Here is a 14,387-nt window from a genome sequence, read left to right on the forward strand (position 1 = left end):
CAGAAAACTTATAGTGTTATAATGCAAAGGTTTTGCAATAAAACACAATAGTATTGCGTTATAATGCAATCATATATATTTTCGTGATGTCTTCTAGGTAAATGCTGTCTTGGGTGACACTTAGTTGTAAACAATTCAATCCACTCAAAATACTCCCAGCCGCTAAGTGAATGTGAATAGGAAATTCGCCAGCTAAAGAGCTTTTTTTCCACCCCTTATCATACTATTGTGTTTTTTGAGCAGTGACTTGTATATATTCATGCTAAAACATACAACCACCTTTGTGTTTATGTAATAGATGTGTGAAAGGGACAATTAAAGTAAAACAATGTTGTGTTTTGTTAGGATTTTGAAGACTTTGTGTCGTAAACTGAAGATGCCAGAAGATTTTGACTATGGCAAGCTGGCCCACCTCACCCCAGGATACGTGGGTGCAGATCTCATGGCAGTTTGCCGCGAAGCTGCCATGAATGCCGTCAACAGGGTTCTATTGGTAGTTAAAGGACCAAAGAAGAGCAAAACCAACGTCCTCAACAATGACTTGCCACTTGGCACTGAAGCTGTGACAAACGACAGTTGTGAGAACAATCGTACAGCGACATGTCTAGAGAACACAACCTCAGAAACAGTGGATGTTAATCGGTTATCTCAGGATAACATGGGACATGAGCATCTGCCGGTAAGGACTTCTCAAGCATCTTGATTATACATTGGCCATTATCAACCTCCACAGGATTGCTGCAATTGATTACAGTCAGTGTGTCAGTTGATTTGATAATAATGATTGAAAGAAATTGGATAAGAAATATTTGCAGGGTTGTCGTACTCAATTCCAAAGTGAGCTAAAACTCAATGAATACATTATGCTGGACAGAATTTAGCATTTATTTAATATACTAAAACTAAACGTTTTGGAACATGAATATGAATTGAAGCGTACAGGATACAATATTCTTCCAAAGTAATTCAATTGAAACTTAAAATAACTAAAGTAACACTTTATCACTACGCTAACAGTATTATGCTCTGCATCAATATATCTCAAATCAGTACCTCAAGTTCAAAATATGATCATGCTGAAAATGAAAATTGTGGTTCACTTTAACTTCACTTAAAATAAAATCATTGTGGGATTTGAAATTTGATGTGTTACTTAGAGTGTTATTTTGAAAAGACATGGTGCAGTATTAAAGTGATCTCATTTCTAGTGGTGTACAATTAAATTATTGGTACTTTTAGTGGCTGTGATTCTGGCATCCCAAGGTACAATGTTTTTGCCATTAATTACACTCTGGTCTCTTACATCATGAGAACTGTGGTGCACATTCTCCTGTTCACGCTTTCTTACATTCCTTTACTGTGCACTATGTGAGCAACTGTGATGTCATTTTCAGTCGACACAAAGTGGTAAAATGGCCGCCCCAGAGATGGCTAAAAACTGGTTGAGTTTGCTGTTGAACTCATATTCCACAAACGCAATATTAATCTGAATGCCATGTTTTGACTAGTGGAGGCTCATAGAACATATTTTTGTCAAGACATTTTTGGGGTTGACTTCCACTTTAAATGTTTTTTTTATTCTTTTGGTAATCCTCTCACTACCGTATTTTCCGGGCTATTAGCCGCACCGTTATAGAAGACGCACACACAGGGGGAAAAAACTCATAAGCCACACCTATCTATGTTGAAAACATTTACTGCAGTTACAGAACGATTATGAACTGTAAATGTGCATGTCTGTACCTGAGCAGATTCTTTCCTAACAATGCCTTTTAACATTTCAGCAACGTTGCTGATTAAAACGGAACAGAACCAGGAGAAAATAAACAGTACTTATCGTCATTTCACTGCCGGCTGCCGCTCCAGTTGGTCAGCTAATGTCCACCAGACTCCACCATCTATTGTTCTACTACATTCTACATATGCACCTTGTTTATGTTGATAAAGTCAGCCAATCTAACCCACGACATGCTACCAACGATACTAAATCAACAATAGCATTTCACATCAAAACAACAGAAGTAAGTAACATGAGCCAATCGCATTCATGTGCACTTCATGGACCTCTCAGAAAATATAAGAACAAAGAATTACAGCACCTAATGCAATAACCTAGTGCATAGCACCCTCGCCTGTTGAACACCTCCACCTGCAGTCACATTCAGGTGGAATTACATTGTACTGTAATTCCGGTTAAGCGGTGGAAGCGGTGGAAGAAAAATCCACAGAATAGCCGCACTGGACTATAAGCCGCATGGCTCAAAACCTAGGAAAAAAGTTGCAGTTTATAGTCCGGAAGATACTGTATTTCCAGTTTTAAGGATTTTTTTTTTTTTTTTTTACATGGACACGGAACGTATCAATTTAAACCTACCCCAAAATACTAACAATTTTATCTCCGAATACAGAAACCCATCATCCCCATGTTTATTCAACATTTTAACTCCAAAAACATACACAGCTCCTCTTAATATTTATTCTAAACACTCCCAAAATAAAAACTCCCCTAAAATTCTACAAAGTTTTCACATGGATGCAGTAGTCTATTCTTAGACCGTTGATAATCAATACAAGACATTTTCAGACCCTCTTTTACACTAATGCTTGTAAAAGTTTGAAAAAAAAAATAGAAATAGGTTCCTGGGATTAAATGGCTGAACTGTGAAATGACATACATGTCTTTGGGATCGAATAAGATAATCTGCCACAATTTTTTTTTTTTTTACATCAATGACGTATTTAAAGAGTAAATGTAAACTTGTTCTCATTGCAAACATCAAAACAATCTGTTTCAGGTAAACAACATTCGATTTATGCAGTAAGCGTCAATCAAAATTATGACTTGATCGTAAAAGAGGAAGACAAAATAAAACAGAAATGCTCTTAATACTTGGAGTTTTTGTTTAGATGCATGCTATCCCTGTATAGACATGTGTATTTATATCTATAGGACTGAGAAATACTCAAAGGAGGAAATCAACCCAAACATATTTTTTTCAAGAATATGTTCTCAGCAGGCCCACTAGTTGAAACACGGCATTCTGATTAATATTGCGTTTTTGGAATATGAGCTAAGCAGCAAAATCAACCCCTTTTTAGTCATCTCAGGGGGCGGCCATTTTCTCACTTCTGTCGACTAAAAATGACATCACAACTGCTCAGGGCTCAGGTAACAACCCATCACGGCTCAGCTTCAGAAAACAGGTCAGCCGTGATTGGTCGTTACCTGAGCCGTGAGCAACTGTGATGTCATTTTCAGTCGACAGAAGTGACAAAATGGCCGCCCCCAGAGATGGCTAAAAATGGGTGGATTAACTCTTATTCCATAAACGCAATATTTATCAGAATGCCTTGTTTGAACTCGCTTCAATGAAATACCTTCATTATTTGGTCTCCCTGTGGGTGGCCGGCCAAGGGAGTATAAAGAATAGGAACCATTTTGGACAGATTAGACCTTTTACCGCAATCTCAAAGAGAATGCTCCATGACTGTGAGAGCTCCACTGAGAACATAGCCTTCTGGTGGTTACTATTAGCGTTGCGAACATTAAAGATTGTAGAACTAGGGAAATGTTCCCTCAGAACTTTACAATGTGAAGTGGTTGGGATGAAATCAGCACATCCAAATCTGAGATCATGGTCCTGAGTCGGAAAAGGGTGGAGTGCCCTCTCCAGGTCGGTGATGAGAGCGCCTGCCTCAAGTGAAAGACTTCAAGTTTCTCTGGAGTGGATGGTCGATAGTCGGATCGGTGCAGCATCTGGAGTGATGTGGACTGTATCGATTAATCTTGGTGAAGAAGGCTCAGTTTTTGACTTACTGGTTGGTCTATGTTCCTGCCCTCACCTATGGTCACGAGCTCTGGTTCATGACTGAGAAGAACAAGATCACGGATGCAAGCAACTGAAATGAGTTTCCGGCACAGTCCGTGCTCTCTCTTAGCGATAGGGTGAGAAGCTTGGTCATCTGGGGTGGAACTCCGAGTAGAGCAGATGCTCCTCTTCATTGAGATGAGCCAGATGAGGTGGCTTGGGCATCTGGTTAGGATGCCTCCTGGACACCTCCCTTGTGAGGTGTTCCAGGCATGTTCCACCAGAGGGAGGCCCCGGGGACAACCCAGCACAAGCTGGAGAGACTGTTCCCTGGCGGGCCAGGTGATATCTTGGGATTCCTTGGGAAGAAAGAAAGGAAGGATAGATATTCTGGCATTGTTTGTGTTATATCATAACATATATGCATATATGCTCTGCATATCCAGTCTGTTCCAGAGTTTCACTCCGCATATAATCACACAAAAACTTTTTTCGAGTAGCTCTAATTTTGGGCAGTGTAAAATCTCCATACCCTCTCAATTTATGGACTTTTTCTCTTACTCTTAATATTATTATTATATTAATAAAGTATTATATTAATGTTACTAAAGACAAAAGAAATGTTGGAAATTCAGTAATAATACAGTAACTTGTTGAATCGTTCAAATAGGACAAGTGATGTCCATCCATCCATCCATTATCTGCCGCTTATCCGAATTCGGGTCGCGGAGGCAGCAGCTTTAGCCCAGAATCCCCTCTCCCCAGCCATGTCTTCCAGCTCTTCCGGAGGGATCCCAAGGCGTTCCCATTCAAGCCGGGAGACAGACTCTCCAGCGTGTCCTCAGTCATCCTCGGGGCCTCCTACCGGTGGGACATGCCCGGAACACCTCACCGGATAGGCATCCTAATCAGATGCCCGAGCCACCACAGCTGGGTCCTCTCAACGTGGAGGAACAGCGCCTTGACTCTGAGTCCCCCCCGGATGGCCAAACTTCTCACCCTATCGCTCAGGAAGAGCCTGGACACCCTGCGGAGGAAACCCATTTCGGCCGCTTGTATCCGAGATCTTGTTCTTTCGGTCATGACACACAGCTCATGACCATAGGTGAGGGAAGGAACGTAGATCGACCAGTAAATCGAGAGCTTTGCCTTTTAGCTCAGTTCCTTCTTTGCTATGACAGACCGACACTGAGTCTGCATCACAGCAGGTGATGCACCGATTTGACTGTCAATTTCCCGTTCCATCCTACCCTCACTCGCGAACAAGACCCCAAGATACTTGAACTCATCCGCTTGGGGCAGAATCTCATCCCCGACCCGACTCCACCCTTTTCCGACTGAGGACCATGGTCTAAGATTTGGAGGCGCTGATTTTCATCCCAACCGCTTCACACTCGGCTGCGAACCGATCCAGTGAGAGTTGGAGGTCATGGCTTGAAGAAACCAACAGCACCACATCATCTGCAAAAAGAAGAGATGCACTACAGAGGCCACCAAACCAGACGCCCTCAACAACTCGGCTGCGCCCAGAAATTCTGTCCATAAAAGTTATGAACAGAATCGACGACAAAGGGCAGCCTTGGCAGAGTGCAACCCTCACCGGAAACGAATCTGACTTACTGCCGGCAATGCGGACAAAACTCTGACATCGGTGGTACAGGAACCGAACAGCCCTTATCAGGGGGCTTGGTACCCCATACTCCCGAAGCACCCCCCACAGAACTCCCTGAGGGACACGGTCGAATGCCTTCTCCAATTCCACAAAACACATGTACACTGGTTGGGTGAACTCCAGGGGCGTTGCCGGGGCGGGGGAGTGCCCACCCACAGACACACTCTGCCCACCCAAAGAAAACTGGATGTAGTTCTGATGGCAGACTGGGCACCGTGTATGATATCCCATTCATATAGTACTGTAACAGTTATTGAAGTTGAACTGTACTTTTGTTTTGCCACAAGGAGGCGCTGTTGGTTCTCTTATCCGTATTGAGTTTTTTTCATGGTGCGCAACTTATTTTTCATGTACATTGTTTTAATTTTCCTATTATCTTTGGGCAATTTGTAGGACTATATTGTTAATAATATTTCATTTGTAACACAAATTAAAGGAGTTGATTTCAAAGTTTAACTGTTAGGACAGAGTTAGGTCTCTTCCTGTTTCGTGCTAGCAGATATTTGATTCAACACGTAGCAGAGTGATGATCGACAGACAGCATCATGCAAGTTGAAGAGATCTAAGTGTGTTTAAGAAGCGGAATAAGTTAAATCTAAGTACCCGTTTGTTCACTAGCAGGCCAAAGTGGTATGTATGTTTCGTTTGTATTTTATGTTTCTATAAGATCGGTTTAAGTTTACACCATTTCGTTTGTCTCACCAGTGCTGTGGTGTGCCTGGGGTGTAAAAAGCAACTAAAACTACAGTAAACATCAGTGCAAAGAGCTCTCTATATCTCCTTTTGCGAATAAACCGGCATAAGTACTTTGTATGTCAGCAGATGCTGCCGTGGACTCTCCCGCGTCCTACAGCACACATTGTCAGCTCAGTCCCCACGGAGCAGCCCCTCCCAGCAGGGAGATGTTAATCCCTTGGCATCCAGGTTGCAAATGAATCGCGCATGTGCCAAAGCGCAACTCGCAGACATCAACAGTAGTTCCGAGTGTTCAGTTGTGGTTATGGTCTAAAGTTTTACCTTTTGTTTGTTGTTGTTACATCCTCTTTCACCTTAAAAAAAAAACATGGTGCACTGCTTTCCTCTATTGAGACGCCGGATGGTCGACCAGAATTTTTCCTTGAAGCCGTCTGGAAGTCATTCTCCATGGCCTCACCGAACTCCTACCACACCCGGGTTTTTGCCTCAGCAAGCGCCGAAGCTGCATTCCGCTTGGCCAGCCGGTACCTGCCAGGTGCCTCCGGAGTCCCACAGGCCAAAAAGGCCCGATAGGACTCCTCCTTCAGCTGGACAGCATCCCTTACCGCTGGGTCCACCAGCGGGTTCGGGGATTGCCGACACGACAGGCACCAAACACTTTGCGGCCACAGCTCCGATCAGCCGCCTCAACAATGGAGGCACGAAACATGGTCCACTCGGGCTCAATATGCCCCGCCTCCCCCGGGAAAAGTCCTGCCTGAGGTGGGAGTTGAAACTCCTTCTGAGAGGGGATTCTGCCAGACGTTCCCAGAAAACCCTCACAATACGTTTGGGTCTGCCGAATCGGGTTAGCATCTTCCCCACCATCGGCTCCAACACTCCACCAGGTGATGATCACTCCGCCCCTCTCTTTAGCCGAGTGTCCAAAACATGCAGCCGCAAATCCGATGATACGACTACAAAGATCACAGAACTGCGGCGTAGGGTGTCCTGTTTCCAAGTGCACATATTGACACCCTTATGTTTGACATGGTGTTCGTTATGGACAATCTGTGACGAGCACAAAAGTCCAATAACAGAACAGCACTCGGGTTCAGACGGGAGGGCCGTTCCTCCCAATCACGCCCTTCCAGCTCTCACTGTCATTTCCCACGTGAGCATTGAAGTCCCCCAGCAGAATGGAGTCCCCAGGGGAGGCGCTCTCCAGCACACCCTCCAAGGACTCCAAAAAGGGTGGGTATATTCTGCGTTGCTGTTTGGTGCATTGGCACAAACAACAGTCAGGACCCGTCGCCCCACCCTAAGGCTGCCCTCTCGTCCACCGGGGTAAACCCCAACGTACAGGCGCCAAGCCGGGGGGCAATAAGTATGCGCACACCTGCTCAGCGCCTCTCTCCCTGGGCAACTCCAGAGTGGCAGAGTATCATACCCCTCTTGACAGGACTGGTACCAGACCCCAAGCTGTGTGTGGAGGTGAGCCGGACTATATCTAGTCAGAACTTCTCAGCCTCACACACCAGCTCGGACTCCTTCCCTGCCAGAGAGGTGACATTCCATGTCCCAAGAGCTAGTTTCTGTAGCCGGGGATCGGACCGCCAAGGTCCCTGTTTTGTGTGTAATATTTACAGTGTAATAAAGATTTTGGGAGATTTTCTTTTTTTTGTGTCAGACGTTTAGCATTCCCTGGCGATTTGCTATCAATTTTTAGTCCTAAAATTTGTTCTCATTCACATTTTCAAAATAAACCATATTTATTCACATTTTACATTTACTCACATTGTGTTCTGTTTCTTTCAGGGTGACCTGTGGCACCTGCTGCAATTGCTAAAGAGCACTAATACTCTGCCAGAGCACGAGCTGACCAGCCTCTCTATCATTATGTCAGACTTTGAGGCATCTCTTTCCAACGTGCAGCCTTCAGCTAAGAGGGAGGGCTTTGCCACTGTGCCTGATGTCACCTGGGATGATGTGGGAGCTCTTCATGAAGTAAAGGAAGAACTTACAATGGCCATCTTGGTAAACTGGTTTTAGATTATTTTTGAAAGTTTTTCCCTGATTTCCATGCTCTTCTTTTTTTTCTTACTTACTTGGGATACCGTTTCCAATCCTGTGCTTACTCTGTCCATCCAGCTATCTATGGAGTTTTATATTCCACTTTGCTGTACTGTTGCTTTTTCTCGTTTTGTACAAACTCTTATTATATGATATGATGGCCTGTCATCCATGTGTCATGCAGGCTCCAGTACGTTCTCCCGAGCAGTTCAGGGCTCTTGGGTTGAGTGCTGCATCAGGAGTGCTGCTGGCTGGTCCTCCAGGCTGTGGAAAAACCCTTGTTGCTAAGGTTCTCCAATACACACATACTAACATGTCAAAAATATTATCTCCCACTTGTGCATATGTACAGTCATAATGTGCTACACAGGTCTGCATTTTTAATTGGCTTAAAAATATTACTGTAATACTTTGATTGCAAAAAATGTATAAAACATTTTTTCAAAATTTCCCACATTTTTGCCTTTTCTAGTTTCCCTGGACATTTAAAATAGTGACACATCCAAGTTTTGTTCTCAGTGGCTAGCTCCGGGATAGGGAGCTGGCGGCCCACGGGCTGCATGGGGCCCTCAACCACACTCGTCGTGGCCCTCAATTATTTTTTTACTTTGAAAATGTTTACTGGTGCTGAGCCATGAAAATAACATGCCATTGCCTCCCGTTGGGATTTTATGCCAAGTAACCAGCTAATACAGTGGCTACGACAGAGCCCATTGATGCACCTCGGCTCCATGCATGAGTCTCCCCACCCGTACTATAAAAGAAATTGAGCATCTTATTAGCATTAGCGGTTATCCGACACAATTGCAAAGTGCAGTTAGCTACTTACAGTAGCTTTGCCAACAGTACGAAAATACATGCTCCTTTCGGATAGTCTGCTGGTGTGGCCGTATAAAAGCACCTCGTCACAGCAAGTGCCTGCAGAGAAAGACAGAAACGTGAGGAGGGTGGAAAAAGACCAATAAAAGTCAAGACTTGACAGCCAGCGTGTAGACAGGGGCCTTGTTATGGCATGGCGACTTGAGAGAGCCACGTTGTTGTGACATGGAATGTCCCCACAGTATTCCAGCCGCTTGAGGCTTTAAGCAGAAATACTGTACATATTCGGGATACAAAGAAAAATTAAACTGTAATCCATTACAGTTACAGAAAATAACATGTACGTTAATCAGATTACAGCTACATTTATTCAAATTTTGTATTTTGCAGGATTTCATTTTTAATGCAAGGGAGGGATGTTGGCTGTTGACTTGAGCCCTGATCACCCACTTGCACGTATTTTCTGGACTATAAGACGCACCTTCATATAAGCCGCACCCACTCTATTTAAAAAAATAATAATGAAAAAATTATATAAGTAAACCGCACCTTTTATTTTTTTTTACTGCATTTCCAGAGCGATTTGAACTTTAAATGTACATGTACCTGAATAGATTCTTTCCTAACAGTGCCTATTAACACGGCAGCAACTTTGCTGATTAAAACGGAACAGCACCAAGAGAAAATAAACATTACTTATTTTAATTTCCCTGCCGGCTGCCACGCCAGTTTATCAGTCAACGTCCACCTTTTATTGCTATACTTCTGCATACCACCTAATTCATAACCTAGTGCATAGCGCCCTCGCCTGTTGAACTCCTCAACCTGCAGTCACATCCTGTTAATGGCAATTGTATTGTATCGTATTGTAATTCCACTGGCCCTAGCGGCAAAAGAAATCCACAGAATAGCCGCACCTTTATATAAGATGCACGGTTCAAACCTAGGAAACAAGTAGCGGCCTATAGTCCGGAAAATACTGTAGATGGAGTTAAGTGCATGAGTGGTCACAATAAAGCTCATCCCCGGGAAAGTTTTTTTTTTTTTTTTTTTTTTTTTTTTTTTTTTTTTTGTGGGCTATTCAGGCAAATGATACAGGCCACTTATGTGTTGGGGTTCCCTACCTCTGGGTCCTTTTAAAAGCAACTCAGAGGAATGGACGGTGACTGTTTATACCAATCATATACATTTTAAACTATATTTAAAAAGAAAACTGAAAATCTACTTCACTGCCGCCGCAGCCACCGTGACAGCAAAGTCCTCCTCTCTGTGAGCTGTAACCAGACGGCAAACAGAGGTGATTTAAATGTAAAATGGTGTACCACTACCCTCTGCTGACAGTTTGGCTCATTACCGCTCCCCAAACCCTTGCAATTTAAAGGGGTACAGTATCAAACCAATCTCAAGTTGTTCTTGGCATTTAATGAGTTAACAGCAACCCAACATATTCTTCACTTTTTGTTAACTCATTCACTCCCAGACATTTTCACTCTCTTTTACCCTAACTTTTGAAAAAAATATATACCGTATTGGCCCGAATATAAGAGGGTGTTTTTTGCATTGAAATAAGACTGAAAAAGTGGGGGTCGTCTTATATTCGAGGTCTAGAGATTCCACCCATTGACAACGCTTGATGGCGCCAGATATCATTGAAGCGAATGCTGAACTTGACTCCGCAGGCCAAAGCAACCCCTGTCACGTGAGGATGACGTGCTATGGGAGGAGCCAGAGGATGGGATTAAGGACAGAGACACTGAGCACAGCGAGGCAGATAATTGTTTCTAAGGAGTAAGGTTCTTTCATGATAGATCTCGGCTACTCTCAAGTTAAACCAGTTTGCATTATTTTATTGCAATGTTTTTCCTTATTCAGATTTGTTTCAAGACTACAGTTACAGTTAGACTACACTTTGATAGTTAATGCAGTTATTGCAATTTTGTTGTTTGATCACAATAGATTGGTTTATTTAAATTTCAAAAACCAGAAGCCATTCATTTACGAACGTGATTGCACTTTAGTTTACATATTTAAATGTTCAGGTATTAAGATTTGAATGAGGCAAAATAACATGCCCTTTCTCTCAAATATATTGTTATAATCATTTGTTTCAGATGTACTGTAATTATTTTCTGTATAAAAATTAATTTGGTGTTCAAAAAAACCTTTTTCAAACTTGAGTCTTGAAAAAAAGGGGGTTGTCTTATAATCAGGGCCGTCTTATATTCAGGCCAATACGGTAAATAAATTCCTGGTATTGAGTGACTGGACTGTGAAAAGACAAATAAATACATCAGTGGCACTGAATGAGTTAAGGAGTAACAAGTTAGATGCATTTTTCATCAGGTTCTGATTTGGAATACAATTTGCAGTTTTCACAAGGTATTTGTATGAATGGGGAAAAACAGACTATTATAATGATATTGAGCTTCACTCACTTTTATAGACACTTTGATATTGATATATATAAACAATAGTCTGAGAGGAAAAAAATGACTCATGCAGAGCATTGCTAGCTATAACCATGACATATGATCTACCTGCAAAAAGCACTTGAGTTCAAGGGAGAAACTCAGCTCAGCTCTTCATCTTCACAATGCTTAACGTAACGTGCTTAATGTATGGTGTTCGTATTTTTGTCACTCAGCCAGTGTTGATGGGTCTGGTGGAAACGCTAGGGTTTGGGGTTTTCAAAACAACACAATCGAATAATTTTCTGTTCAAATACTCAACAGATGTTTACGACATCCCAATTGCAAGTCATATGAACAGCAAAAATTGTTCATATTTGCCCTTTACCTTTGTTAGGTCAGATTTATGAATTAATGGGCTACTCCTTTTTTCATACAATGTAATTTAAAAAAAAAAAAAGAAAAATGAAAATCCCATAACAGTGTATTATCTCAATGAGGAGAAGGTTTCAGATCTCTTGGGTCATTTTTCTTTTAATAAAAACTGAAGAACGTTCCAGCTCCGGGATTGACTGCCCAGCTCTGATTTTACGTTTTCAATGAAAAAACCTCCGGGGGAGTGTAGACAAGGCCTTACACTTGTACCCTCATACACAAGCGTAGGGCTGACAAGATGACTGCGGCGTCAATCAGTGCAACATAATAGGCCCAAAGAACCAGATAGGTAGAATGAGGTTTCCCACAATTAACAGGCAATGCATATAAGCCACTGACAAATTCCAGCACATAGTGGTGTGGCTTAAGATTGCTGGAGAAACTCTCGAGGTTAAGATTTCTTTGTACAAAGGAGTGCAGCATGAGATCAGCTAAGATACAATGCAAAGCCTCCCAAATGCTTATGGTATGATTGCCTCTCAACATTGTACATATCTGAAATGTGTTGCTACATTGACAAAATCTTCAGCTATATTTTGATTCTCTGTATTATGGGTGTAACGTTTTTTGTATTCGTTGCGTACTGTCTCGTTACGGGCTGCACGGTTCGGTGCACGCAGCCATCCGACAAATAAGTCGGGGGGGGGGAGTCGACGCCTGAGACCAAGCAACCGCCACATTTGTTGTTTTAAGAAGAGATAAATCAAAACAAATGTAGAAGAAAAATGGCGAGTGCGGGAGAAAGCATGGAGCTAGAGGAGCCGTCTGTACTATACAAATCAGCCGTTTGTATAGTGTATTGTATACATAGTATAATCAGCCGGGAACATTTGGGCTTCTATACAGCGGCGATGGCCTGTGAGCAGTGGAGCAAACAAGAACTGTGTGTCGGCATTGTTCGACCTCTGTTCGGTATTTTGCAGGTAACACTTCAAACATGCTAACACATGTAAAACGGCATCACTCCGAGACAGTTACCGGGGATAGAAAAAAGAAACCTGCTCAACACCAACAACTTGTCCCCGCTACTTTTAAGCAGCCTGGAGAAGTGAAAGCAAACTGAGCCAGCAATATTTGTAATTACTGAAGCATTCGGAATATACATAGCAACATCTATACGCCCATATGCTTTAGTCGAAGAGCTGGGCTTCAAACGTTTATGAAACATGCTGGAGCACCGTTACAATGTTCCATCCCGGGCGCATATTAGCAAGACCATGCTCCCTTTCATATACAATCCACCGTGGTGGAGCATGAACTGTCATCTGCTGCGCCCTAACTCTTATAACGAAATTAAAAGTTACTAGTTGGTAAGTGCTACCTGACTATGTGCAACCTCATTCTACCCATACAGGAAAACGCGTTTTCCTGTGTTTATTTTTTTATGATTATTATTATTCATGAACAACCCTAAAGTTTTTATTCTATTGTGTGCTTTTATAACGGAATGTTTTTTGGTTTATAGAAAATTGAATTGTAACTTGCTCTCTGTTAAAACTAAAAAAAGTCTTATGCATTTGAGACTTATTGCTGTACCGAACCCGTATCGAACCGTGACCCCCATACCGAGGTACGTACCGAACCGGGACTTGTGAACTGTTGCACCCTTACTTGTATTATTCTCATCTAATTTAAATTTGAGGGCTTTGTCCAAGTGACTTTTACATTGCTCGTTGTCTGAAAGTCTTACTGTGATCTGTTGTTACAGGCTGTGGCCAATGAATCAGGTCTCAACTTCATATCGGTTAAAGGCCCAGAGCTTCTCAACATGGTGAGTCTCAGAGCATAGGTAATGTTAGTGTTGTAGAGCAGAGCTCCAGACTAACTTTTTAAGTAGATGCACAGTAGCCTCTAACCTGAAAAATTAGGGGCGCAAGAAGAACATTTAGGGCTCATACGGCAAGTTCACCTCATCATTCACTTATTCATTCCACTCATTTTCACTATATTGCTGATAAATGGGCTGACGTGTCACAGAAGTTTGGCAGTAACAAAAAATATTCAAGAGCTAGTGCTGCGAGCAGCTATGAAGGGCCGTCGCAGCCTGGGCCACTTGGGGGGAACTGGCATGTTGGGATTCTTGCACGTTGGGGTACTGGCAAATTTGATTTTTTTTTTAATGGCACATAAACCTAAGTAAAACAGAACTGGGGCTGCTTCTTGTAATATTTGTAAGATGTGGTATTTTTACCTGAACGCCTAAAAAGGTGCACCCACAGTAAATTTGAAGCTGTACTCGAACCATTTGGAGTATCAGCATAGTTTTGGTCTCTTTTTGAAGATAACACTTTGAATTTTTCTCCTCAACTATCAGAATCGTTTTAAGTGCTACTGGCACTGAATTATGGACGTTTGAATACATAAAAGAAGGCGGATTTTATGCCTGCAGATTTTTGTTTTTTTCTCCCAAAAATCTGTCTGGAAAATTATGCAGTAGCGTGGTGGACTAAAATAACACAACAGGATTACAGCTCAAAGGCTCCTCCTATTCCATTT

The 14,387-nt window shown here is 42.4% G+C and overlaps 1 protein-coding gene across 3 annotated transcripts in view; it reads left to right on the forward strand.

Annotated features, from left to right (window-relative positions):
- Positions 1-14,387, forward strand: part of nvl (nuclear VCP like) — a 148,328-nt gene that overhangs the window by 96,783 nt on the left and 37,158 nt on the right. For all 3 annotated transcript variants that reach the window (XM_086045707.1, XM_086045708.1, XM_086045709.1), the window contains 4 exons: positions 346-679; positions 7,975-8,193; positions 8,414-8,518; positions 13,600-13,662. In XM_086045707.1, coding sequence (XP_085901833.1) covers positions 346-679; positions 7,975-8,193; positions 8,414-8,518; positions 13,600-13,662 — 721 coding nt within the window. The remainder of the gene's footprint in view (positions 1-345; positions 680-7,974; positions 8,194-8,413; positions 8,519-13,599; positions 13,663-14,387) is intronic.

Source organism: Filicampus tigris, chromosome 11 (assembly GCF_054856515.1).
Source record: "Filicampus tigris isolate MCC_2025a chromosome 11, RoL_Ftig_1.0, whole genome shotgun sequence".
In the NCBI taxonomy this organism is placed as follows: domain Eukaryota; kingdom Metazoa; phylum Chordata; class Actinopteri; order Syngnathiformes; family Syngnathidae; genus Filicampus; species Filicampus tigris.